This window comes from Budorcas taxicolor, chromosome X (genome assembly GCF_023091745.1).
Source record: "Budorcas taxicolor isolate Tak-1 chromosome X, Takin1.1, whole genome shotgun sequence".
Classification (NCBI taxonomy): Eukaryota; Metazoa; Chordata; class Mammalia; order Artiodactyla; family Bovidae; genus Budorcas; species Budorcas taxicolor.
The window spans coordinates 129,303,808-129,329,956 of NC_068935.1; the positions used below are offsets into that span (position 1 = coordinate 129,303,808).

The 26,149-nt window shown below is 41.8% G+C and overlaps 1 protein-coding gene across 5 annotated transcripts in view; it reads left to right on the forward strand.

Moving 5' to 3' along the window:
- Positions 1–26,149, forward strand: part of PIR (pirin) — a 98,284-nt gene that overhangs the window by 38,352 nt on the left and 33,783 nt on the right. For all 5 annotated transcript variants that reach the window (XR_008201587.1, XR_008201588.1, XM_052663233.1 and 2 more), the window contains one exon: positions 21,683–21,767. Coding sequence is in view for 3 of the 5 variants with exons in the window: in XM_052663233.1 (XP_052519193.1) it covers positions 21,683–21,767 (85 nt within the window). In the remaining 2 variants the exon portion in view is untranslated. The remainder of the gene's footprint in view (positions 1–21,682; positions 21,768–26,149) is intronic.

The window sequence follows — 26,149 nt, forward strand, 5'->3', positions numbered from 1 at the left end:
GACTGGGCCACTCTGGGTCTGCAGCTCTCATGGAGTTTCCACAGTTCCCGTCTGACAGATGGACCTGCTTTGGAGGTGTCAGAGTAAGTGCACTCTAAGGGAACCTGGAAGGTTTTCGCCATGTGCTAACCCTTAGAGTTAGGAAAATTATAGGAAAACAAGCTCATGTAAAAAGTTCAGTAAAAAAGCAGTTGCCAAGATTCATCTTAATATGTGTGCAGATTGGGTCTGTTTCTTTTCATTTATGGTATAGTCTTAGATTAGAACAGTGCATTTCAGAATCAAAATCCAAAACTGACTCTACTCCCTGAAGATATATTTAAATTATTTGTGCTCAACTTAGTAAGGACCATATATTGCTACATCATAGAAAGGGTTTTTTTTTTAAATTGACTTGAACATTTATTTAACCCATTTATGTCTTGTTGTTGTTCAGTCCCTCAGTTGTGTCCGGCTGTTTGTGACCCCACAGGCCGCAGCACACCAGGCTTCCCTGTCCCTCACCATCTCCCGGAGTTTGCTCAAACTCAGGTCCATTGAGTTGGTGATACCATCCAACTCATCTCATCCTCTGTCATCCCCTTCTCCTCCTGTGAAGCCCTTTATGTCTTATACATTCTTCTTAACTGAGACTTAATATATTTCGCTTCTGGGTCCCACCTTTTAATCGAATGAGATCAATTTCAGCTAAATTTCATGGACAGATGTTGGTACGGAAAGGGTATGTTCAGGACTGTGTTAGTTGCATACCTGCTTCCCGGGAGCCTGGGTTCCTAGATACTGAGCTGGGTCATGTGGTCTCTTAGGTGAGGTTCCACAGAGGCAGACCCAGAGGTGAGCACTCCTCTGGCAGTGGTTTTAAAGGGAGTGTCCCTTGGGGAACAGAAACAGGAACCTGGACAGGAAAGGGAAGGTAGCCGAGCAAGGGTGTCATCTTAGGCAGAGTCCCAAAGAGGACTCAGACTCGGGAGGATCAGTCTGCCCCACCCCGGGCAAGGGAGCTGGGCTTTTGTGCTCCCTTTCCCCAAGTTATTACTTACAGCCATTGGTTTGGGGTGGGTGGCACAGAAATGGTTAAAAAGGATGGAAAGGGGGTTCTGGGAGGGGCTGAGACCTCCAGTTCCCTGCTTGCTACCTGTTGTCTATTTTTGGTTGTCTGTTAACCTGTTCAGTGGCATCAACATATGGGGACCCACTTTGCAATTCTTTGTGCAACCAGCCCTTAAAGCTATTTTAAATGCTAATTTAAATAAATTTAAATTTTGTTTATATGCACCCACAGGGATGGTGGCTGGGCAGTGGGATGCACCTTGTGGTTAGCAAGTTGGTCGGGATTATTGGTGAGGACTTACTGGTTTTTATATTTCCTGCGCTGCAACTGCAGTTCTTTCCTGTCCTGCGTCCTTGCCTTGTTCCAGTGCAAGTAGAAGCGATTGAGGAAAAGCATATCAAACTTCATTCCCTGTTAAGCATTGATAACTGACTGCTGCCTGTGCCCTGACAGGCCTCTGTCTCCACTTTGCAGTTGAAAAAGTTGCCCTTCATTGTGTTTCTGTGACCCATTCATACGTTGCCAACCACTGGGCAGCACCCTTCTCAACTGCGCATCCAGGGTTTCCTTCTCTTCGGCTCTACAGAGAGATCTTTACAGGTACAAGGCAGAGGACATGGAGGGTCTAAGAGCTGAACTGGTACAGAGGAGAGGCCCTTCACTCCATTTCCCATGGCAGTTTTCATTCTGTATTTTCAGGACTCCAGGGATGGGCCTTCTGGGGATCCTGAGGCCGATGTTAAAGGTCAAAGGATTTCCCTCTCTGTGTTTCAACCAAAGCACAAGACTTTGCCCAGTCACGTGTATTGGGATTGTCTTTAAAATTTCTCTTACCAAAAAAGTGGAGCTATCTGCAGCTGAAAAGAGAAGTTAGTAACATGATGAATCCTTAGTGTTTACAACTGCTTCTCATTTACAGAAAATACAATGCAGTTTTAATGTCAGAGCTGGTCCCAGTTACAGGCAGAAGGACATTTTAAAGCACTTCCAAGCAGCAGACCGCCTGGTCTTGCAATCCCAACCAAGAGTTAGAGACCAGAAGTAATGTTTTAACTGAGTGAAATAATGTCTTGGTAGCTGCTGGCCTCTCTTTTTCCCTTTGTCAAGTAAAATCTCTGAAGTGAATTACATTCTCCTAAATAAGTGATCAATCTTTATTATGAGAACATTTGAATAAAGGAGTCTTGAAAGCCTGGGCAGCATGCATTTGGACTCTGAGAGGCAGTGTGGTGCTGTGGTTAGTGGCATGAACTCTGGAGACACAGACGAGCTGGATTAGAATCCCCACCATGAACCAGCTGTGTGGCTTATGGCAAACCGCGGAACTTCTCTGTGCTCCATTGTTCTCATCTGTAACACATGGTTGCTGTGAGGATTAAATGATTTTTTAATACTCAATTTAATACTGAAAAGTTTAAAAGTGAGTTTTAATACTCAAAGTGTCAAAACAGCATCAGACGTGTTGTAAGTACCACATAAATGGTAGCTGTTTTATTATTATTTTGATTACTTTGTGTTAACTTGGGCAGAAGCTTGGCTGAGATTTCTGTGTGTGGACTATGCTAAAAGGGCTTGCTGGATTTGGGAAAAGTCTTTAACCTGCTCTGAGGAAAAGACACTAGCATGAATCCTTATACACACGGAAGGCTCTTGACCATTTCATTCTGAGTCTCATAAGAAATGTCATTTTGCACACTTGAAGCCTTAGTATCTGCTTACAAAGGAATGATTGGATCTTTAAAAGTCTAGATCTACCATAAAAATAAACTGAAGGTTGTTTTGCATCAGGAAGATAATTGTAAGTTAAATCATGAGATGAGGCTGAGAACATACCTTTCAAGAGACTGATATGCTTATAACCAACCAAGAGTCACCAACAGTTCCCTTCCCAACAAATTAAATATCTAGAAATGGAATTAGTGACCATTCCAGTGCTTCTCCAGTTTTAATATTCGCTTGGGTTTCTCGGGGCTCTTGTTAAAATGCAGATTCTGATTCAGCAGAGCTGGGTGATGCCTGAGAATCTCCATTTCTAACTGGCTCCCAGGTGATGCTGATGCTGTGGTCTGGGGACCATGGTTTGTAACGTGTGTGACACCCCTGAGATCCAAGACACGGGAGTTTACTTATCACAAGGGACAGTTTGGTTAGGTGCCTATAGAAGACGTTATGGTCCAGCTCTGTGGCTTTTGGCAAATCTTTTAACCTTTCTGGACTTCAGTTCCCACAGCCACAGAAGCCACAAGGAAGTCTGTTGCAGAATGCTGGAAGCTTTTGCAAGCAGTACGACTGACCTTGTCATAATCCCAAAGGTAGATGTGTCCCTGTTTTCCCAATTATATGTGTCTGAGCATTTCCTCAGCTCTTAAGAAGCCATGGCCAATTTTGAGGAAGATTCTGCCAGGAGAGCATCATCTAAAGTGAAGGCTGAAAGGGGGAAAAGATAAAAACGGGATACTTTGAATAGTTTCTGTCACTTCTGGAAGGTCAAAAATCACATGTTTATTTCATGAGAGTATGAAATTCTCCAAACTCCATTCCATCTGTATCAGGCAGCCAATCAGGAATATTTATTGCCAGTTCTCTCTGGGACATGATTCTTTCCCCAACAAATGCCTCTTCTTGCCTCCTGCTGTTTAAAATTCCGTTGTGTCAGAAGCAAATGTTAAGGAGGCCTCAGCCCCACCAGGGTCAGAAAAAGGTAATCTGGAGCCAGGCTATTGAGTTCAAGGCCAGTTCCACTACTGACTGCCTTTAGTGAAGTCATGTAAGCTTGCTGGGCCTCAGTTTTCTCATCTGTAAAATGGAGATCGTTATAATGACTCAGAGGGTCCTTGGGAGGATTAACTTGGTTAATACGGGTAAAAAACTTAAACCTATCCCTGGTGTAGAGTAAGGCCTCTAGAAGTAGTTGCTGCTTTTACTTCTTTGCAGAAGCTTTGTGCAGCATTCACATGGCCTACAGACATAACAAGAAGCAGCTTCCTTCTGATGAGCAGACTGTATATTCATGTATTGGATAACCAAACCTTGTAAAAATTCACTTTCCAGAAGAATTTGCCAAACATCTCATGTAATTTGCTCAAATCTTGTTTACCACTGTGCCCCCAGCACCTGAAACAGTACCTGATACATACAAGGCAATCGGTAAATATTTGCCGGGTGCAGAAGTGAAATTAAAATGTAAATGAACGCTGGCTTGTGAGAAACAAGGGTAAAGTAGTAAGATCGACAATGTAGGGATTAAGAATGACTGCAGTAAGCTTAGTTTAAGCTAACTAAAAAGTTGAGAGAGCAATAAAATTGGCTAAATTCTAGTTTCCGATGAAATAAACTATTTAAGGAGTTCGGAAGCAGGGAAGTAAAGACCAGATTGATTTTTTTTCCCTTTAAATATGAATTTTGGGCTGTTCTGGAAGACAAAGATTGTTTCCTGCAGGTTTCTTACATTCAAGCAGTGACAACGATCACTGAGCAGAGGTTTGGAGGTTCACGGTTCCCTTTGGGGGTCCACAGACAGGTGTTTCATTGCCTGCAGTAACATCTCTCCTGTGTGTTTCAGGGCATGGCTTGACATGGAGTTGTGATGCACTTACTGGCTTTCAGTGCGTCCCTGTGGGCGCTCTGCCTTCTGGGCCCCAGTTTAGCCCTGGCCGGCACTGGGAGACCTCATGTCCCTTGGGCCAAAAAACAGCCTGCTCACTAATTAGCCCATGTTATGGGCTGGCATGTGATCTGTAACCAAGCCTGTGATTGTCACCTCTGATTCAAAGAGCTGAGGGTGTCCCCAGGCTGTGGCAGTCCACTGGTGACCACACATGCCTTTTCCTAGACCAGAACTAGAGAGAAACTGCTGCCCACCATACTACTTGCCAAGCTTTTGTTTTCATCTGGGAAACTCCAAGGGCACAAAGTTATTTGCAACACTCTATCATCAATCTAGAATTTCATCAGTCTCCCCTTTACCTTAATTTGATTAAAAAATATGTAGTTTATGTAGCTTTCAAGGAAATAATTTTATAGCTTGTCCAAATATCAGTGGGTTTTGGGCAATAACACTGGGCAGTAGACTTAGAACATTTTTACATTGTTTCCATTTAGCTCTTTCAGGGGAAATGTGAATTTTTAAAAATTGGACTGGCAGTGTGAAATAGAGCTTGCCGACTTCAGAGTTGGCACCAGATTCTCAGCTCACCTCCCTCCTAGCCTTTGTGAGCTACCTTCTGTTCCCTTGGTGATGAGGGGAAAGCTGACCCCCTCCCACGGGAGGCCTCTCTTTCTTTCCCAAGCCCAGAACAACAACTTCTCAAGGCAGCATTTAAAAGTCAATAAATCTTGTAAGCAGGTAGCACAGGAACTCTTCTTTTTTTCTTTGAAGTATTCCAGCAAGTTCATGAATCTAGTTGGAGAAAGAAGACTGGCTAATCTCCCAGTAGGGGAGGTTGCAAGTGGGGCGGTGGGTTTTTGATAAAGGGATCTGGGTAACAGGGTCCAGCTGGCTCAAGAGCAAACAGGGAAAACAACACTTGCTCAGAAAGGACTCCTCTCTTCCAAAGGCCTCTCTGTTAATTGTTTTTATTTCTAAATCAGCAGAGCACTCTGTGATAAATGTAAAAACTGGACATTAAAAAAAAATTCCCTTTGGGTTGGAGGGAGATTAAGGATGAACCTGAGACTTTTCTCAGTATGTCTTTTTTTTTTAATTTTGAAAGATGTAAATATTTACGTATTTAAAACAAGTTAAACCAGAAGGGGGAAAAAAAAAAAAACCAATCCTTAAAACCAAGCAGAAACAAATGAAGAACCTAAAAATTTGTGTAATGATCTCAGACCACACAGAGAAAATACTTATTTTAAGGGCCTTTAAACACAGTTTTCTGGGTGTACAGTTTGAGTGGGGTATATTCTAAAGGCAAAAACATAAAAAGTTTTAAGCTTCATTTTGTATTTGTATTGTTAATATTGGCATTACAATTTTAAAATGGTTCTGTACATATTAAGAAATAAAACAAATGAGTAAGTTTGTTAACATCTTTAGGAATTAGGATTTTTCAGTATAAGAAAAATAGGTACAAATATAAAAGAGCTTATAAAAATACTGTGATACTCAATGTTATATTAAATACTAAATATTTTTTAATAGATGGCCGTTATCTCTAAGAGGCAATTTATGGAAACCTAATATAATTTGATCATTGTAGGCATTTAAGATTTTTAATGATGCGGTTTTGTCTTACTGTCTGACAACAGTTTCCATTTCCTCTGGGTTTTATTTCCATTGCCTTTTCTTTTATGGTCCATGTTTAATTAGATGCTATGAGGAATGGTTTTTTAAAAAAGTTCTTCCTAGCAAATTCATAAGCACCTAAATAAATTCAGGCTGAATTTTCATTTTCAGATTTTAAATAAATATTTTAATGAGTGAGTGTGGGGAGAGAGGAAAGGAAATACCACACCAGGCAGAGAGTCTCCTGGTCTCCCTTTGGCACAGGACAAGGGGGAAGCAGAGCAGTTCAGGGAAAAGTTACTGTCAGGTGTGAAGCCCACAGAAATGTGGCGAGAATTTCACCATTTCCATCTGCTCACTAGTCATCATCAAGGTCCAACCCAGGTCCCCTCTACTTTAGTGAAGCCTTCTTAGCTGCCATAGGTCTATGCAGCCATCGTGTCTTCATCGTTCAGGGGATTTGGGGACTGACTGTTATCATTTAATTCACAGCTCCCATTTCCTTATGAGTTCTGTGCATTCAGTCAACAGACGCCTGCTGTTTGTACAATACACAGTGCCCTGGAGCTACGATGTGAATAAGATACAGCGGGTCCTCAAATAAGGTCACAGTCTAGCTGGGGGGAGAAATGGGCCAACATCAGAAGTAGCTAGACACAAGAAATGCTAAAACAGCAATGTGTAAAACTTCCATGGTAGTCTGGAGGACAGAGAAGTAATTTTGCTTGTGTGGATGGAGAGAGAAAGGGAAAGAAAGAAAAACGAGAGGGCAGGGGTCCTGTCTTGTAATGGCTTATAGAAAAGACTTGGATACAAGGGATGCACTGGTTTTGGGGGGAATCTTGATGGGAGGCTGCAGAGGCAACCAGAAGCAGCCAGATCCTGGTGGAGCTGCAACAGGGCAAGAGGAGACTATGTGAAATATTGGAAGAAAGGAAACACAAACCCAAGACCCGGATTTTACCTGAGGTTGACCTTGGTTGTATATATATTCCTGCATCCCTCTCTCTCAGGGTTTTCAGTAGCATAGTTTGAGGGTAAGGTCGGGTGGGGTGCTGTGTGCAGCCCTGTCTCAACTCACATTTCACAAAGCCTTCATTCTGTAGGACCCGCCCCATCACTGGCCCAGTAGCCCAAGCACATGACCAGCCTTGTTGCACAGACAAGTGCAAATCTTGGTTCTGATTCAGTGTTGAGACCAGGCTCAGTTAGGTCTGTTAGTCTTGTTCAGTAAATAGGAAGACACCAGAGAACTTGTCGTGAGTTGGCAGCCATAGTTGGCATTTCACTTGCAGTTAGGAATGTTCAAATAAACAGTGGTCAGGATCTGTTCACATCAGCTCTCAGAAGGCTGCTCTTGCCCAGGGCAGCCCATTCACCCCAGAAATACCATTCTTGGTGTACACGAAGGGTGCCAGATGTTCTTATCCTTTAAGACGTCCCTGCCAACCTAGTCACTTAGCTAGAACATTCCAGTGGTGTCAACAAGCTCTCTTCTGCCAATAAATAAATTATGAATAAGTGTACTTTTAAACCAAAAGTTATTTCCTGAACCATCCATACATTGTTGGCCATTACTAATGAGGGTTACAAATTAGTAAGGGATTTAGACTAAGGGCATAATGAAAGCTCTAAAAAGCAAGGTATCACCTTCAGTAAAGGTGAGCAGATGCTTTCCCTGTCATTAGAATCATTTCTCTGGCTGTCAAGGCTTGTTCTTTTGGGATATAAGAAGTCTTTTCCCAGAACACAGTACAGAGTTTTTCTAACCACAGTGAAGGAAAACAGGACAGTGTCAGAGGTTCTTGCCTATTGCATTAAAAACTGAGTTCTTGTGGGTTTAAATGAAGTGGATATTGGTATTTTAAAAACTGGTACTGGCATATATAAAGCTACACCATTGAGAGCTACGAACACCATACTTTATTTTGACCAAAGCACAAATCCTTGGGGTTATGTGGCTTTTGAACAGTTTGAGCAAAGTCACACTAAAATGTGATGAGTAAATTCGGTGTCAGGTAGAATTCTGATTACTTGAAGCTTTATTAAGAATTCTCCTGTGGTCAGGTATAGGTACTCCAAGAGAAATAAGAATTAAAAGTGTTCAGCTTTAATGGGCTCTAAATCATGGATGGGGATGACTCTGTAAAAGAGGAGCATGTGTGGTCTTCAACCCAGAGAGAATCCTCTTCATCATTCATTGCAGACCATGGGCTATTGCACATACTCTTAATAAAACAAGGAAACTGTCAGATCCCACCATTCCTGGAAGGACTCCTGTACTGGTCATTGGGAAATTAGGAGGGTTTTTCAGGAAGGTATTTATGCCACCATAGTTCAGTGTGGTACTGAGGGCCATCTTTGTGTAAAACTCTGTGAAGATGTGAGAGAAAAGAGGAAAAATATCAGGGAGCTGGAAGGGCATGGTGGAAGGACAGACATATTCACTGCTAACATGAGTATACTCTGCTGGGTCACCAGGCTAGTACACATGGTGGGTTTAGGGGAAGGCAGAACAGACGGGAGACTCGGCCCAGTCTGGAAGGGACAGAAACAGCAGGCCTGAATCTCGGAGCCAACTGGCCTGGCACAAAGGAGATAGCATGAGTGAAAGTAATGCTGTTCACAGGTGTCAGTGGCCAGTGGAATAACAGTGCTTTGAGGAGGCCTCCAAAACTTATGCCCATTGTTTTAAGCATGAAAATGGTTAATCATTTTTATCATGTGAAGCTTTTCTTGTAACGTGGTAATTTCTCTGTCTTTTTAACTTGTCAGTGTCATTCTCGAATGTCTTTAATTATGAATGTGTCAAAGATGTTTCACCTGGCATAATTGCTCTTCTGCCCCCTCTGCCTTTTCTCTCCCTCTCTGCATGATCAAAACCAAAACAGTGCAAAATTTCAAAGATACAGTACATTCACATCACTGTCTGTAGGAGCCATCCACGTGGAAACTGGAGGGGTTCCATTTGGAACACAGCATGGATTGAATAAGCTCCGGGTTCAATAAAGAATAAAATAATGTTAATTTCCTTCTTTTTCATGAAACCTTAAGCCCCTCATGAAGCCCCCTTGCTCTCTTTGCTCCCATGTAGATGATTATTTTTTAACATTATGGAAGGAAACCATGATGGCCCCAAATTTTCTTTCCTGGTCCAACTATGAATAGCAATTGGAAAAATTTAAATGCTTCAGTTGGAAGGAAACCATTTTGAAACCCAGAACAAGGCCCTTCTTTCCCACCACCTTCAGACCCCTGCCTCTAGCCAGTTTTCCTCACATGCCTGGCTGTGGCTGCTCAGCTTGTCAGGAGTCAGTACCCAGCTGCATCTTTGTCTGCCTCGGAGAGTTTGAGTGTCTCTGAGGAACTGTGGGCACTTGGCTGGTGGCTTTTCCCAGCATCAGGTACTGATTTAAGGCCATCTGTTACTGATTAGTCCAAGAGAAGTTTTGAGTGAGAGTTCCTGGTGACTGTGATTAAATGTTTTCATAGGTTTTAACTGACAAGAGTCCGTCAACCAGACAAAAGCAGCAGAGAGGACTTAGAATTGGGCAGAAGTCAGATGTAGGGAGTTGAGGTGCAGGAGAAGACCAGAAGATCAGCCTCCTTCACATCCCAACCTCGGAATGAATTGCAAGGTAGACTCGGAGAAGTCGGCTGGGTAGAGGTCCAAATAGCATCTTTGTGCACGTGTGTGTGCTCAGTTGCTTCAGTCGTGTTCAACTTTTTGCGACCCCATGGACTGTAGCCTGCCAGGGTCCATTGTCCATGGGATTCTCCAGGCAAGAATACTGAAGTGGGATGCCATGCCCTCCTCCATGGAAGCTTTCTGACCCAGAGATTGAACCTGAATCTCCTGCATTGCAGGCAGATTCTTTACCACTGAGCCACCAGGGAAACCCAATACCATCTTTGTTACTAGTCAGATCTGGAGAAGAACAAGTGACTGTGTCTGAGACCTTGGGGGCTTCCTACTTCCCTACTTTGTTACACATGTCTAGGCAGAGCTGGATAGTCATAGACATCCTTTTCAGAGGCAGACTTATTATCTCATGGCAGAAGGAGAAAGAGAGGAAAGAAAAAAGGAAAAGCCCAGAAGGGTGTGAGCTGAGCATGTGTACTTCCTCAAGTTACCCTCATCAAGAGAGTAGCATCCTTCCCCCTCCCCTCCACCCCCAGGGATGAGTAAGGAGGGCAAAGAGCAGCTGGCAGTTGCCTCCTGGGGACATCAGGGAAGGGTCTGGAGGCTCCCACCATATTCCCCATTGTTTCATTCTGTTAGCCTATTGGATTTGACACTTAGCAATGAGTGCTCCCCTCAGGGAAGGAAAGGAGAAATTTATCAGCCTGGACCTCCTCCCACCAAAACGAACTTCTGCTGTCTGGGATAAGCTGGGCTAACCAGAAAGTTTTGAAATGGGCACAGAGAGTCTTTTCTTAACATCAAGGTATATAACATATTCTAGGCTGCACATTGACTCCCTATCTTATTTCCCTGTCAAAAATATATGCAGCCAGGTTGAGTGGTGTATGAAAAGCCTGAGTGATAGCATAAGAAATATCTAGATGTTAAAATATCCCAAATTTGAACAGATCCCATCATCAAATCTCTAAGAAGAAAGTCAGATTCTAATCTAAAACTCCTTGCCTTTATAAACCAAATCAAAAGAAATTATAATTTAATATTCCATTCTAAATAAAATCCCAAAGGCTTTTCACCCAATTTAAATTCTGCTCTGCTTCAGTAGAACATGGATTTTCTTTTTCTTTATAAGCACAGTAGCCCGGGTTGCCCTCCTGGACTTGATGTGGCTCCATCAGGACTGCTAAACTTAAATTCATTCTATCCAGTTCTCATTTGTCTTCCAAAATATCCCTAAAACAATAGGACATACATTTGCTGTAATACCAGGCCAGGTTCCATGAGACCTTGTTGAACAAGCAAATCTCCAAGCTCTAGAGCAGTTCCATCTGCAGAAGACCGATGTATGTGGCCAGGCCAGAGCACCAGCATAGTTGGGAAGATGAAGCCATGTACCCATAGTCTCCCATTCTTTGAGGTGAGACATTTGTGCCTTCTTGAGAAGTCAGATGCTTGTGTTGGTGGCAACTCTGGACAGCAGCTCTTAAGAACATCCTCCAGCCAACTGTTGAAGTCAGAGAAGAATATGAAAAGGTAATCCTCTAACCAATACATAGAAAAATGTCTTTTCTAATAATCTGCCACTTTACACTCTGTAAGTTGACAAAGATCAGGAAGTTGGGTATTACCAAGTGCTGGCAAGGATAGGAGGAAATAGAAACTCATGTATGGTAGGCGAGTGTAACTGTTCCTTGTGGAAGAATGTTAATTATTTGACTGAGAGCCACTGGGATGATGGGGTTGGACCAGGGAATGATGGAGCAAAAATACAAAATAAGAGGGGTTTTCATGGGTTTGTGTGATCATGTGCCATGACCACTTGTGTTACATGTGCCCACAGTGCGGGTGGGGGGGGGGGGTGTGGCGGGGAGAGAGAGGAGAGATGGATTGATTTGTGTCCAGCAACAGCTTTCAACTTGTTTAGTGTAGGTGATCTCCTGTGTGGGTGACTTAGGGATTCTAGGATGTCCTCACTCATGCCAAAACATCTCAGCTACATTATCTAAACTGTACCATTAGAGAGTCAATCCTTTGACAGTATGATAGATTGAAAAGAGCATGGACTATGGAGTCAAGCCAACCTGGGTCTGCCTTTCAGTTCCATTGTTTGATACCCCTGTGATCTCAGGAAAATTTGCTTTTGCACCTTCATTTCCTCATCTGCTAAATAGGGACATTAAGATGTAGTCATTGAATTATTTGCATGGTAGATAATGTGCCTAACCACAGAAAGAGTGATTCATAAAGATTTGTTCCCCTTTCCCTTATCTGTCTCACTTTCTGTTCTCACATTCCCTTTTTATCATTAGGCTTTACGGACAGAAAATCTCTAGACCTTCTTGGGATGAGAAATGAAAATGGCTGACATCTTTTTCAGGCTTAAAAGGCACTATATTCAAAGTCAGAGCTGTCCAATAAAAATGTAATGGAAGCCACATGTCATTTAAGATTTTCAGTAGACTCACTCAAAAAGGAAAAATAAGCAGCTGAAGTTAATTTTGGTAATATACTTTAGTCCGTTATCTAAATATTGTCCTTTCAATATATAACTAATATAAAATTATAATGCGATTTTTGTTGTGCTAAGTCTTTGAAATCCCAGTTTGTCTTTTTTTTTTTTAACACAGCACATCTTGATTCATACTCACCACATTTCCTGTGCTCAGTAGCCACATGGAGGTGGTGGCGATAGTATTGTGCAGTGAGGCTCTGAGTGTTTTACATGTATTAGTTATTTTTCCTCCTGATTTTACCTGGGTTCTCTGGAAAACAGAGCCTAAGGCAAGTCTCCTGTGCAGACTCAGGGAGGTGGGAGTGAGGGAGACAGGAAGCAAAACAGATGCTTGGTGACACAGGAGGCCTGTTCAGAAAACTGTAGCTCAGAACTTTCTAATGAAGGAAGAAAGAGGAAGAATTTTTCTGTCATCTTACATCTTTCATCCCTCTTTGGCCAAAGTCTGCCCCCAGGATGCTAATTCCCTGCCTTTCCAGACTGTCCCCAGGCCCTTCCAGTAGCCTCCGAGGAGGCCACGCACCCCATCCAGCAGCTTGGGTCTTCATTCCAGTCTAGGTGTGGAGGTCTGTCAGGCCAGACTCTGTAGCTGCTGTAGCTCCCACCCCTGTGGGAGAACTTGACAGTCAACCAGGAGGGGCTGAGGTAGCTGGAGGTGTCAACACTGGCAGCAGCCATGGCATGCAGGGACATCTCCATAGGTGGCCAAGGCCTCAGAAGCCAGTGAAGCTGAGGGACTCTGAGGAGACACATAAAATGTGTCCAATCAAATTTTCATAACAGCCTGATGAGAGAAGGACCCAGGGCATCATGAGATGGTCAACTCACCCAAGGTTATGCATCTAGGGAGTGACAGAACTGGCCTTCTAACTGGATGTCTGGCTCCCAACCTTGTGCTCTTAACCACAGACCTACATAGATCCTTAGCAATTCGGCACAACCCAACAGAAATCAGATTTTCTGCTGAGAGTGGGTTTCTTTTCCATGGGAACTTTAAAGACAGAGAGTACGTAAGAGGAGAGATGGATGTTAAAGAGGGAATTCTTAACCCATCCCTCATCTTGCTAAGGAGCTAACCACTTCCTCCTCACCCAGGAATTATGAACAGTCCCCTGCCCTGGACGGGGGATAAGTACTGACCACTTCCCTAGGTCTTTGGCTCTTCAGCAGCCTTGTCAACTCTTCAGGTTCTCAGAACTATTGCTGAATAGTAGGGAACTTCCTCTCTCCTTGTTTCTGGGTAGACAGGAGGCCCTATTTGATACTTTGGAGCCTTTGGAGACTTTCTTCATTCAGATGGGTTGGCATAGTAAGTTTGGGGGTTGATCAAGGAAGAGACAGGTTCCTGAGAGGTTATTGTGAGGTATTAAGATGTGAATGAAGTTCTTAGGGCAGCATGAGTCTAGAATTCCTGACAATATGAGATGATTTTCAGAACCAGGCAAGACCTACTCTTCCTGTGGTTTCTGGCACTTGGGTTTGAGTCATAATGTCTGGCAGCGATAGATACGATAGAGCGGCTGTCTGCCTCCGTCACGTTGTAGATGAGGATGCAATAACTCAACTGGGCAAAAGTCATACGGCTCGATGTGGAAGGAACCTAGACCCAAACTCAGGTCTGCTCCATTTTATTTGCACAGTAGGTCTGCCTTTATCACACCCTTCAGCCCTTGTACATAAACTTGCTGAGTGCGTCCCTCTCCAGTTTGGGAATGCCTTAGCTCATTTTCATGGAGGAAAGCTTCAGAATGAGCCTCCATCTTCTATCTCCACCAGAAGGGTATCTTCAGGCACTTGTCTTCAGACACTGCGATCATGTCAGAACATCTTGCAAGCGATTATGTAGGAGAAGCCCTGTGCCATAATTAATCCCCCCTTAGACCTACAGTCAAAGCTTCATGTCCACACTATGGTCTGTCTGCAGAGCTCTATGAAATTGTATGTTTGCCACATAGTTTCCCATGTCGATGTACTTTCTCAGAAGAACTCTTAAAGCCCCTTAGTAAATACCAAGTGTAACTAATAGAGATTAAAAGCATTATAAAGCTCTGTCAGGGATATTCTAGCATCGATTAATAGATTTGCTGACTTAGCCTTGAAAAACATTACCCATGGATGGGAGATAAGCAATAGGGAGTTTCCCTGTTGGCATATGTAGGGGCCATTTGTGATTTTATTTTACTGTAGCCTTTGTAGGATTATGGATGGATTATTCATCTAAGAGATGGGCATTTGTTCTTTCTCTGTTTTTTATTTTCCAAAAAATTTTAGCATGTCTGTAACCCAATTTTGTGCAAAGATGCTGACTCAAAGAGTGAAGCAATCAAAGTCTGCTTCCACAATGAACATGTCTCTGATTAAATTTGGGACCATGAGTCCTGTCAGCATCTTTATTCCCTTCCTCTTTAGCTCTTCTCTCCTCACGACCCCTCCCCCAAACACAAGGTAAGAAGGGGAGGGACTCAACTGTTCCTACTGATGAAAATGCTTTTTGAAAAAGGGTGCTCTTGAGACTAGACTGTAGAATAACTTGGCTATCCAGAAGGGCTGCTCAGCTGGACAGCTTGATGGTCGAGATTTTCTGTAATCCTGTATTATTGATAAAAGTTAAAAATGTGGTCTGACCCTCTCTAACTATCACCCTATACAGAGTCATTGGCATTTTGCCCACGAGTTCCTTGTCTTCTCTTTGGGTAACACTTCATGTATATGTCAAAATGTAATTAAGGGCTTTAATGCTCCCCACAATACCTCTGGCACAAGGGTTGGAACTAATCTCTCCCACTCCTTATCAGAATTCTTTAAAATAATGAAGAATTCTGAAATCAGAGTGCTTTGGATTGGAGACAGAAGACGTACCCTTTGGTTGAGGAGCATCAGCCAGTTCTCAACAAGAGTTGGAATTTGGCTTCAAAGAATGGGTAAATCTACTTTTCATTTCCTCAAAGCATGCTATCTCCTGATGAAAGAGGAAGGCATGGTTCTCCCACAGGGGCTGTGGATCTGGCAGTGAGTTTCTTGAGTTGTATGGAGGTATAAGTGGTGGAGAGAACAGATCTGTGTTGGTGGGTTTTCTCTCTAGTGCAAAGCCCTGTGAGAGCCGGAGTGTCGTGGCAGGAAGATGAGATGGGGAAGCCCCGTGGGTGATGGGCTAGATGATGCCCAGAACTCCTGTGGAGTAGATCGTCCTCTCTTAGTTGAAGCCTCTGAGCTAGTCCACCAATAAAGTTTTTTCCACTGAGGCTCTTTTTTTTTTTTTGGTGACTGGCAGGAAGAGAACCTGCCTGAAATAGACCAAGTGTATGTGCAAACGTCATGATAAAGAAGATGGTCATCTGTTGGGGAAAAGAGAATAAGTCAACGGGGAAAACTGATTAAGCATTCATAGAAAGAAACCAGTTTGGCTTCCGATCTCACACCTCACAAGAAAATAAATGTGACATAGATCAAATAATTTAATGTTAAAACAATTTTGAACTGGAAAGATACAGGCAAACATTTTCATGGGACCTTTGCATGGGGAAAGACTTTCTAAGTTTAAAAGCATTGCAAGGAAAAGATTGGTAGAGCTGACCCATGTCAGAAATGCCACAAAAAAGCCAAAACCAAACTGGGTGACTTTTACAACTAACAGTATTAAGAGTAAATAGCCTTCATTTATTTTTTAAAAAACTGTCTCAGATAAATTGATAAGAGAAGCACCAAACTCCCTTGACCCCATGCCCTGCAACTCTATTTTCTCAGAGATGTCCAGTTTTTTTTTTTCCCTTTTCTTTTTATTTTCCAGCAATTAATCCTTCCCTTCTATTTTTGAAGAAGGATGTATTGGGGAAAAATTTAAATGTGTAACAATAGGGAATTTGTTGGAATGAGTTAACTTTCTAACAATAGGAGATTAGATGAATAGGGGGAAAAAACCGATATTTAGAGCACATAATGAGTTAGAAAATTGCCCTGTGGTGTAGTGTAATTACAGAGACCAGAAAAACCAACAACTAGCAGTAGACAAGGGTGAAGTTGCTCAGTTGTGTCCGACTCTGCGATCCCATGGACTGTAGCCTACAATGGATGTAGGCTCCTCCGTCCATGGAATTTTCTAGACAAGAGTACTGGAATGGGTTGCCATTTCCTTCTCCAGAGGATCTTCCCGACCCAGGGATCGAACCCAGTTCTCCCACATTGCACGCAGATGCTTTATCGTCTGAGTCACCAGGGAAGCAGTAGATAAGTTTGGGGAAATTGCTATTCAGTCACATTACCGTGTTGACCAGCTCATTTTTGGCCACATTGCATTTGGCCATAAACTTGTAGATATATCAGGAGCTGTATTGAAATGTCTAGACCTTTAGACCCACAATTTCACTGAGAAAGGAAAAAAATAGAAATGTGGTCAAAAATTTACGTGCAAAGGTATCCATCAAAAGTTACCAATGATGCCAAACAAAACAAAACAAAACAAAACAAATGCTGAACCTTAGGGTGATGATCCAACATGAGAGTGAGGGTCCAGGAATAGATATATCTACACTGCTGCTTTCTTTTATAAAATCCTGAAAATTTGCACGTGTTACTCTAGAGTAATTTGCATAAGCAGCATCTAGTAAGATTGAGAATTCAAGTGCTTTTCCTAAAAAAAAAAAAATCACTCCATCATCAAAGGTTTGAAAATAGTTCTCAAAAAGATGTGAAAACACTTATTACAGCTCTGACATGTGACAAATTGCTGCCCCTTGGTTTTAGGGAAGGCCAGCATGGCAGTAGAATGAGTAGCAGGCAGGGATAGATGGGAGGTAGTTATTTGTGGAAGGAGCAGTGGCGACATGAACGATATTTCATCTTCTTTACCTCACTTATACATAGCAAGCAACATAGCAGGCACCTTTCTTTTTCTTGGGAGGACATACTAAGTCACATGGCTTCCATGTGGAAGTAATTTCATCTCCTAATTAAGATCACATTTATGAATAAAAGCAGAGGAAGGAAACCAGCTTAACACGGGTATCATACCGAAAGCCAGGGGAAGCAGGAGGTCTTTGAAGGCTGGAAAATGAAGGTAGTTGAGGTTCCAAAGGAAGTGGTTTTGTAGACCGTGCTTTGTCTTGGTTGTTTTGTGGTCATTATTGGAGTGGTGTCTTAGGCTCATTTAGGGTTTAATTCTGACGTATTTATAGAGAAAGAGAGACAAGGCTTGTCTGGATTTGGTAGCACCCCTGTTGTTAGTGGTTAGCCAGAATTTACCCTTAACGTCTCATAAAGAGTTCTGTTACTTCACTTCTAGAAGCTTTGCCTTCATGATATTTGAACTGTAAGATTTTAAGCTATTGGGCTTTTAAAATACAGACAGAAACCTTTAAAGATAGTTTCCCAAATGCTTTAAACAGACAATTAAATAATGAAAAGAAAGGCGAAAGAGGAACCATGTGGGATTTTAGTACCTGTGCAGGCAGTGTTAATCAGGACCAAAAGAGCAAAAGGATGATGACAATAATTTCTCTGATAGAATTTAGGTGCGTTAGTTTGGTTCATGCTGAAACAGATTTATGGAGAAATGTTTTATTTTAGGTTGCCTTGAACCAGTGATTTTAATCCTATGGAAATAGATAGATTGAGAGCAAAAAAGAATGATTTGTGTAAATAAATTTTCATTCTATTTTGAGGGTCTATTAATAGTTTAATACTGCATATGAAAATAAACAAAAGAGAACACAAGAGTATGCCGAATGGCAATGTTCTTTATGGTTGCAAATCAGCAGTGTGATGGAAAAATTAAGTCCAGATTTGCTCAAAGTGTATTGGAGGCTGGTGTTACCATCCTTGAGTTAAATGAAGAGAAATTACACTTGGTATTTCAACAGAGCTACCGTAGAAGATCAAAATTTTTAAAAGCAAAACCTACCTGCTTTTCAAAAATTCTGTGTGTATGTGTGTATATATTTATCCATATATATGTGTATATATATATATATGCATACACAGATTCATAGGAGCAGCTTTCAAATTGAGTTTCATCTCAGTATGGATTAATTTAAATAGAATAAGGTACATACAGGTTTTGGGTAGTTGATTATTCAAGAAGTGTTATATTGAAACTGTCAATGATCTGATTTTCAGTACAAAGAGACTAGAATCAGAATGCGGTTTTAATCTGTAGATGTTGTTAAAAAAAAAAAAAAACTTCAAAATGAATTTAAAACTTCCCTGTAGCCCTTTTCATACTGTGAGGTTGTAGGATATATTTGTGGCTTTCCTAATGGCCCGCATTCTTTGTTTTTTTGTAAGTTTGTAAATTAATACATAAGTACAGAATTCTGTGTCTATGTGTGCACACACATGTCTGTGTCCTTGCAGTATTAGAGAGAGAGGAGCTACTATTTGGAAAGGCAGTATGGATTAGGTTGAAAAGCTAGAGGCAGGAAGAAGAGAAGAGCTAACCAGGAGGGCAGAATAGATGGCTGAGGTTGGGGGCAAGAATAGCACGAGTTAACCAGTGGCACTCCACACAGTCCCCACAGCCCTCGTGGCTCTCCCTTGCCCCAGCCACCTTCTCACTTCTCTACAGCTCTAGTCTGAGAAATCAGAACAGAATTTAAAAAAATTAAAAAGTGCGGGAAAAAACATGAACTTTCTGATTCAGAATTTCAGAGCCAGAAATACATGTCAACCTCAGTGAAGTCTCAACATCAGATTTTCAGATGGAGTGAACTAAGCCCAGAAGAAGATAAAGGCGTTGCTAGTCACCAGGAAAAGCAATACCAGCATCAAAGCCTCCTGGATGACTTCTATGTATACATTTTGGGAGACTTCTAGTAAAAGTTAAACCAAGAGCCTCTTTGTGATTCGTGTCTTTGCTATTGGCAGGGACACTGCCTTGGCCAGGAGGCAGAGATCAGAAAAGATGCTTGAACCAAGCAGAGATTCTTTTTTCTGAAAGAGTAAAATATTGCCTCAGGAGGGGAGTCATCTGATACTAAGTGAAGTTTTCCCTTGATCTTTTTAGGAGTAATTTTAGAAGTCTTCATTAGGCAAAACCAGATCCTTTCCAGATGGTGCCTTACACACCTCATGAGGCTAGAGGATCAGATCTGTGTCCCGCGGGTGCTGCCCTTGTTTCATGTGTGTTCCAAGCTCCTCAGATTGATTGGGAATCTTTGGCCTCAGGTCACCCTTGATGTCACAGGTCTTTCTTCTTTCATTTATGTTCCCACAGGGGAATTTGCCTTTCCAGTCTTTGAAGCTGTATGGATGCAGCTTGAGCTCCTAAGCCACGTAAAAGCACCTACCAGACCACTTGAAGCCCAAAGCTTCAATTCATGGGACTTTTTCAGGGAATAATCTTTTGATAGCATTATTTACAATTCTCTTCCAAAACTTAATCACCAGACATACACTTGGGCCATACCTAATCACCTGTCTTGAAGAAACGCATTTTGCTACATGTTGGTAAAGATAGTGATGAATATACTATGTATACTGTAAATAAATTTATTATTATACATGAGATTTTTCATAATGAAACATCATTTGGTAAATTTTATTGAACACCTACTATGTGACAGGCCTTGTGCATTGGCTCCAGGTGAAAAGGGCAGATAGATGGCCATGTCCTCGTGGAGTTGACATAGTGCAAAATGATGCCCTTATTAAGGATGGTAAAGGGCTCTGGATTCTATCTGGTCTATTTACACATCTGTGTTTCTATTGAGTGTAAATATTTGTTAAAAAATACAACACATACACAGAAAAGTACACAAATCATGTGTACGACTCAGATGATTTTCACCGAGTGAACTCATCCATGAAACCAAGAGACCAAATACTGCCAGGCTCCAGAAGCCCCCTTTTAAACTTCATTCAGTTACTGACCATCCCAGGGTAACCACTTTTCTGATTTCTGATACCATAGACTAGTTTTCCCTTGTTTTGAACTTTATAGAAATGGAGGCCTATGTTTTATGTATTTATTTATTTGGCTGTGCCAAGTCTTAGTTGCTACATGTGGGATCTTTAGTTGCAGGATGTGGGCTCTTGTTCCCTGACCTGGGACCGAACCCGGGCTCCCTGCATGGGAAGCTGGAGTCTTAGCCACTGGACTGCAAGGGAAGTCCCCAGAAGCATATGTTATATGATCTGTGTCTGTTTTTGCTTGTTCAGTACTATGTTTGCGAGATTCATCTGAGTTGTTGCATATAGTTGGGTTCATTCATTCTCCTTGCTGTGTCATAGTCCCTTGTATATTGCAGTTTACTTATCTTTTCTCTTATTAAAGACATTGGGAATATTTCCAGCTTGGGCTATCACCCACATTGTTACTGTCAAGATTTGAGTACATGTCTTTCAGCAAACATTTCTGTTGGGGATACACCTGTTGAATTGGAATGCTGAAATTATTTATACATCCATCTGTAGTACATACTGCCAAGCAGTCTTCTCAAGTGTTTATATCAAGTAATAGTCCTACCAGCAATGTATAAAAGTTTCAATTACTCCACATCCTTGCCAAATTTGGCATTATGTACTTTTTCATCTTTTTTTAACTTAAAAAAATAAGAGCAGAACCACTGGGACTTTGTGACAAACAATGAAACAATGAAACATCATAAAGTTTATGGCAACAGTGATAATCCCTTGGATTTGGGGCTGTGTCAGTGATTCAGAATGGCAGTATATTGAATTACAAACTGCTGAACTGTTGATGGAATCAAAGCCACTGTTTATACTGAAAAATCCTGCAAAGGTTGGCCTTTCTTACATTTTGAGTTGTGGCTTTTTTAGACCAGCAATGTTGGACCACCTTTTAATGCAAGAGAGCCAGATTAGAACAGATATTTACAGGCTGTGCTCTTTGAATTTCAAAATGGACCTAGCTTTACTGAGACCTGGAAAAGAAACATACATTTGATATGCGTTAACCTACCATATTCAGGAGACAAGAAGTGAGAAGGTGGAGAAGCTGTCGGCCATTGAACTATTGACATCAGATCATATTTGAGAAATGGCTGTAGGGAGACAGCTGTCATGCTGAAATAGCTTGTCAACAATATTGTCAATCTAGGAGGGTGAACTTTTAGACTGAGACCCTCAGGAGGTGGGTATATTGGTAGCCCGTCATACCCACTTTAATAGCATCTTCCAAGAAGGAGTTTTAAATATAATGGATCCAGGCCCTAGGCCCATGACAGTAGGGACCAGCTCAAGTAAAGATGAACCTTATTCTTGGAAAGATGCTGATGATTTCCTTTTTCTTTTCAGTCCAAGATTTACACTTACACACCAACCTTATATTTGGACTTTAAATTGGACCAAGGAGCGAAGCATGTGCAATCTATTCCTAAAGGTATGATGGATTCTGGGGTTTAGTAATCATTTCAGGGTGAAAAAACCATAAGAGCCACTTTCTCTGGAATGGGTTTGTTTCTGAACCTCAACACAAAGTTCTGTGAACCTGTGTGTGTTTCAGTTCAGTTCAGTTCAGTTCAGTCGCTCAGTCGTGTCCGACTCTTTGCAACCCCATGAATCGCAGCAGGCCAGGCCTCCCTGTCCATCACCAACTCCCAGAGTTCACTCAGATTCGCGTCCATCGAGTCAGTGATGCCATCCAGCCATCTCATCCTCTGTGGGCCCCTTCTTCTCCTGCCCCCAATCCCTCCCAGCATCAAAGTCTTTTCCAATGAGTCAACTCTTCGCATGAGGTGGCCAAAGTACTGGAGTTTCAGCTTTAGCATCATTTGTTTAATTATGTTTAAATGAGCAAAGAGTACTTGAGCTTTTCAAGTTAAGAAAATCAGGAGGAATTCATAGAATGTTAGGGCCAATCCACTGGGGCCACCCCTCATTTCATTGGTGTGAACACTGAGGCCCAACAGATTCATTACTTGCTCAAGGCCATGTAAGGACTTGCTGGACACGGCAGGACGTTTACCCAGGTCTCTTGACTTCCCAGCCACTTTTGACTCACAATTCCGGGAGGCAATCCAACCTGTTTTACTTATGAACAAGTGCATTCTTGATTGAGATACAGCTTTTGTTATGGAGGATTTACTTATAAGTCACCATTTAAATCCAAAGAACAATTAGAAAACTCCCAAGTATTTAAAGCCAGTTTTATTTTTTAAAAGGGCCACCCCTGAAGTCATTAGGTACAGTATTAACCTTGGACCCATTCTTCTCTTTTTTGTTTTTTTTCCGTTCTGGCTACTTTTAAGTTCAGAAAGGTTTTTTACATGAATGCAATTAAACATGTGCCTTACTTTTTATAACAGTAAGTGTGACAGCACATGTGCTTTAAGTTTTAATGCTGTGGGTTTTTTCTTTTATTTTTTGAGTTTGCTTCCCTCACAACCCTTTCCCCCTCCTCTCATCTACCCATAGCAGTATCCTCTCTGTATCCTAGATCAGGAGTAGTTCAGAGATAATCCTTGAATAAGATCTTGCAGTATTTTTCTCAACACTTACTTCTGTACACATATATGTACATGTAAATGTACACAAATATAGGGTTTTGTCCTTGCTTTACTAAAATGAAATCATAAGTTTTTGCATCTTGCTTTTGTGACCGAAGCTCATGGAAATTCCTCAGGATCTGCTCCTTTGGCTTTGAACCCATTCTATGCCATGGGTTGATTACAATGCATTTTGCTCTCCCCTCTCAGCAGGTGCTCTCCTTGTTTCTAGCGCTTGGCTACTGCACACTGGTCTGCAGTGAACATTCTTGTACCCATGTACTTCCTTAGAGGGGTTGTTTTGTTACAGTAGGTTTCCAGGGGTGATCACAAGGCCTATGCATGTTTAATTTTAAAAGTCTGGTAGATTGCAACCCAGAAAGGCACTCCTGTGCTCCAACAGCAGTATATGAGACAGCAGTTTCTCCATGAACCTACCAATACTTAATGTGTGTGAAAGTGAAGTGAAAGTGTTAGTCGCTCAGCCATGTCTGACTCTTTGTGACCTCATAGACAGTAGCCCACCAGGCTCCTCTGTCCAGGATTGTCCAGGTAAGAATACTAGAGTGGGTTGCCATTTCCTCCTCCAGGGGATCTTCCCGACCCAGGGATCGAACCTGGGTCTTCTGCGTTGTAAGTGTATTGTTTATCATCTGAGCCACCAAGGAAGACCCCGTGGTTCATGTTAATTTTGACTCTGTACTTCACCACTACGCTATATATTGCCTCATAAGAGAATATGTATCTGTCAGTTTACAAAGCCATACCTCTAGATTATTTTGGCATTATGGATTTTAAACAGAGTTGTTTCAAAGACGTTTTGGGACACATACAAGAACAAGTAGCTTAGAAATGCATGTTTATCATCGGGTCACTGTAAACTCACTTTAAACAAGTCTGTTACAAACCTAGTTAGGATGCAGACAAATGTGTCTTTTGCAGTATGTCACTTTCAGTTATAGTGTATTCTCCACTTGCCCCCCATATACACTCATCCATGCTTTCATGTATTAGCTGACAAATCTAAAGTTTGAAGCTTCCATGTCCAATTCCAGGCAAACAATTTAGGTATTATAAAGCAGCACTTCTTATTTAATAGTTCTGGCTGCCTGTAACCCAACATAAAAGTGAAAGTGAAAGTCAGTCAGTTGTGTCTGACTCTTTGCGACCCCATGGACTATACAGTCCATGGAATTCTCCAGGCCAGAATGCTGGAGTGGGTAGCCTTTCCCTTCTCTAGGGGATCTTCCCAACCTAGGGATCGAACCCAGATCTCCTGCATTGCAGGCAAACTCTTTAATCCAACATATTGGTTAGTAAAATTATACTGTATAAATTTCAATATCAAATCATTCAAGTCAGGGTCACCTTTTGTCTTTTTAAACCACCTCCCTGGATCAAATTCCATTATAAAATCCAAGGACTGTCTAAATTTATTTTATTTGAGAGCTGTGTTTCATCAAATATTCCTTGAAATTGTAGCCCATTGGCTACAATGGGTCTCATTGTGTTTTGGCTCATCATCGTGTTTTGTTTATAATATTTTGATTGTTTTGTTACTCATGGTAAAGGGATTTGACGTGGATGTCTGGGTTATGTTTGGCCTTTGTCATAAGCTTTGCAATCTCATTAATTTAGACTTTGTTGTACCATAACCAAACTAAAGGATAGAAATAAAGGCATGCACTGCTGCCATCCCATTTCTGACACCAGGAACATGCTTATGTCCTGAGGGACATCCAGTTAAGGCAGACTGGTAACATTTCTCATGAGTCAGATGAGGTTTTATCTGAATTCCTTCCCACGAATAGTACTGGAATCAGTTTTTACCATCTCTTTACTTCCTTTGGGCAAGGCACGTTTCTGTAGAGTTGTGCTAATCTTGCAGAAAACAGATGTTTCATGCAGTGATGATTTAGAAGGCAGTTGATATCAGGAATTGAGCTAGATGGTGCATCTCTTACAAAGAATCCAATTTGTCGAATCTCTGACAGTACCAGATTCTTCTCACATTAGCCACACATTTTTCATGTTAGTTCTTGGCTAAAATAATAATAAGTAGTCATGTTTTTTGTTTTGTGTGTGTGTTTTTTTTTGCAGTGACTTTTACCATCTCTTGCAAAGCAGTGTGATTTCCCTTGCTATAAACTGATGTCCAGATAACACTGTTTGTTATCATTAATTGAGAAGGTCATAAGTCTATATTTCTAGGAAAATACCAGTCTTTTCCAAAAATCTTGTGCCTTCTGGTCCTCCTGTCCCCTTTGTCTTCTCACTAACTGCATCACAGTTGGGCCCTCAGTACCCACTCTGTTTATTTTCCATCTTCCTTCACAGTATCCCTGCTACTACATATTTAAAAGCATGATCTGCAGTGTTAAAACTGGAGGATTCTTATGGCGCAGAAAAACTGCATTTCGTAAGCCCGCTTTGCTTCCCTCAACTTTCAGCCTTTCTTTAGTGTATGTGTGACTCTTCAGACTGGAAATGCAATGGGCTCCTTCCTTGGTAGCTCTAGCTCTCAGTGGACCAGAGGGGGCTCTCTGGTGTCTTTTGTTTGTCTTTTAGATGCTCTTTTGTGGAATCTGTGGAAATGAACTGGAAGGATTGGTCCTAATAGCTTGAGGACAAAAATCACTTTTTCTTCACTGGCCAACCCTCCACCACCTCTTTTGCTGTACTGGTGTGGTGACACTCAGAAGGGACATTCTCGGTGGTGGTTCATCTCTTTATGACTCACCATTTCTACTGTGGTCGGGACTATACGCAGGAATGTGCACAGGCACACATAAGACGGATGCTTCCCCTAGTAGTCCTAGCTTGGGAAGCATCCTGGGAAACTACTCTGGCAAATCAAGCAAAGGTCTTGGTGGTAAGAAACTAGAAATCAATCTGGGATGCCATCAGGTCTACCCCTGGTGCATCTCCACCCCGCCTCAGTGGTAGAACCGGGAGGGATGAATAAGGCACCTATGTTGGTAAGGGACAGACTAAATCTGACCAAGGAAGGAAAGCTTCGGTGGAGAGTCTCTACGTCCCCATCTAGAGCAGGGAAGGATGCTTCCGGTGGAAAAGAGCCACAGCTGTGGATGCTGCTTTTTTCTCTTTTACAGATTGGAGCTAGCAGTTCCAAAACCACTTCTTTAAAATATATTTAAAAAACTGGAATGTTTGATCCCCAGAATTTAAAAAGACACGCCTGATCTTCTGTGATACTGAATGGCCGCAGTATCCTTTGGAAGATGGAGAATGCTGACCTGTTGAAGGATCTCAATTA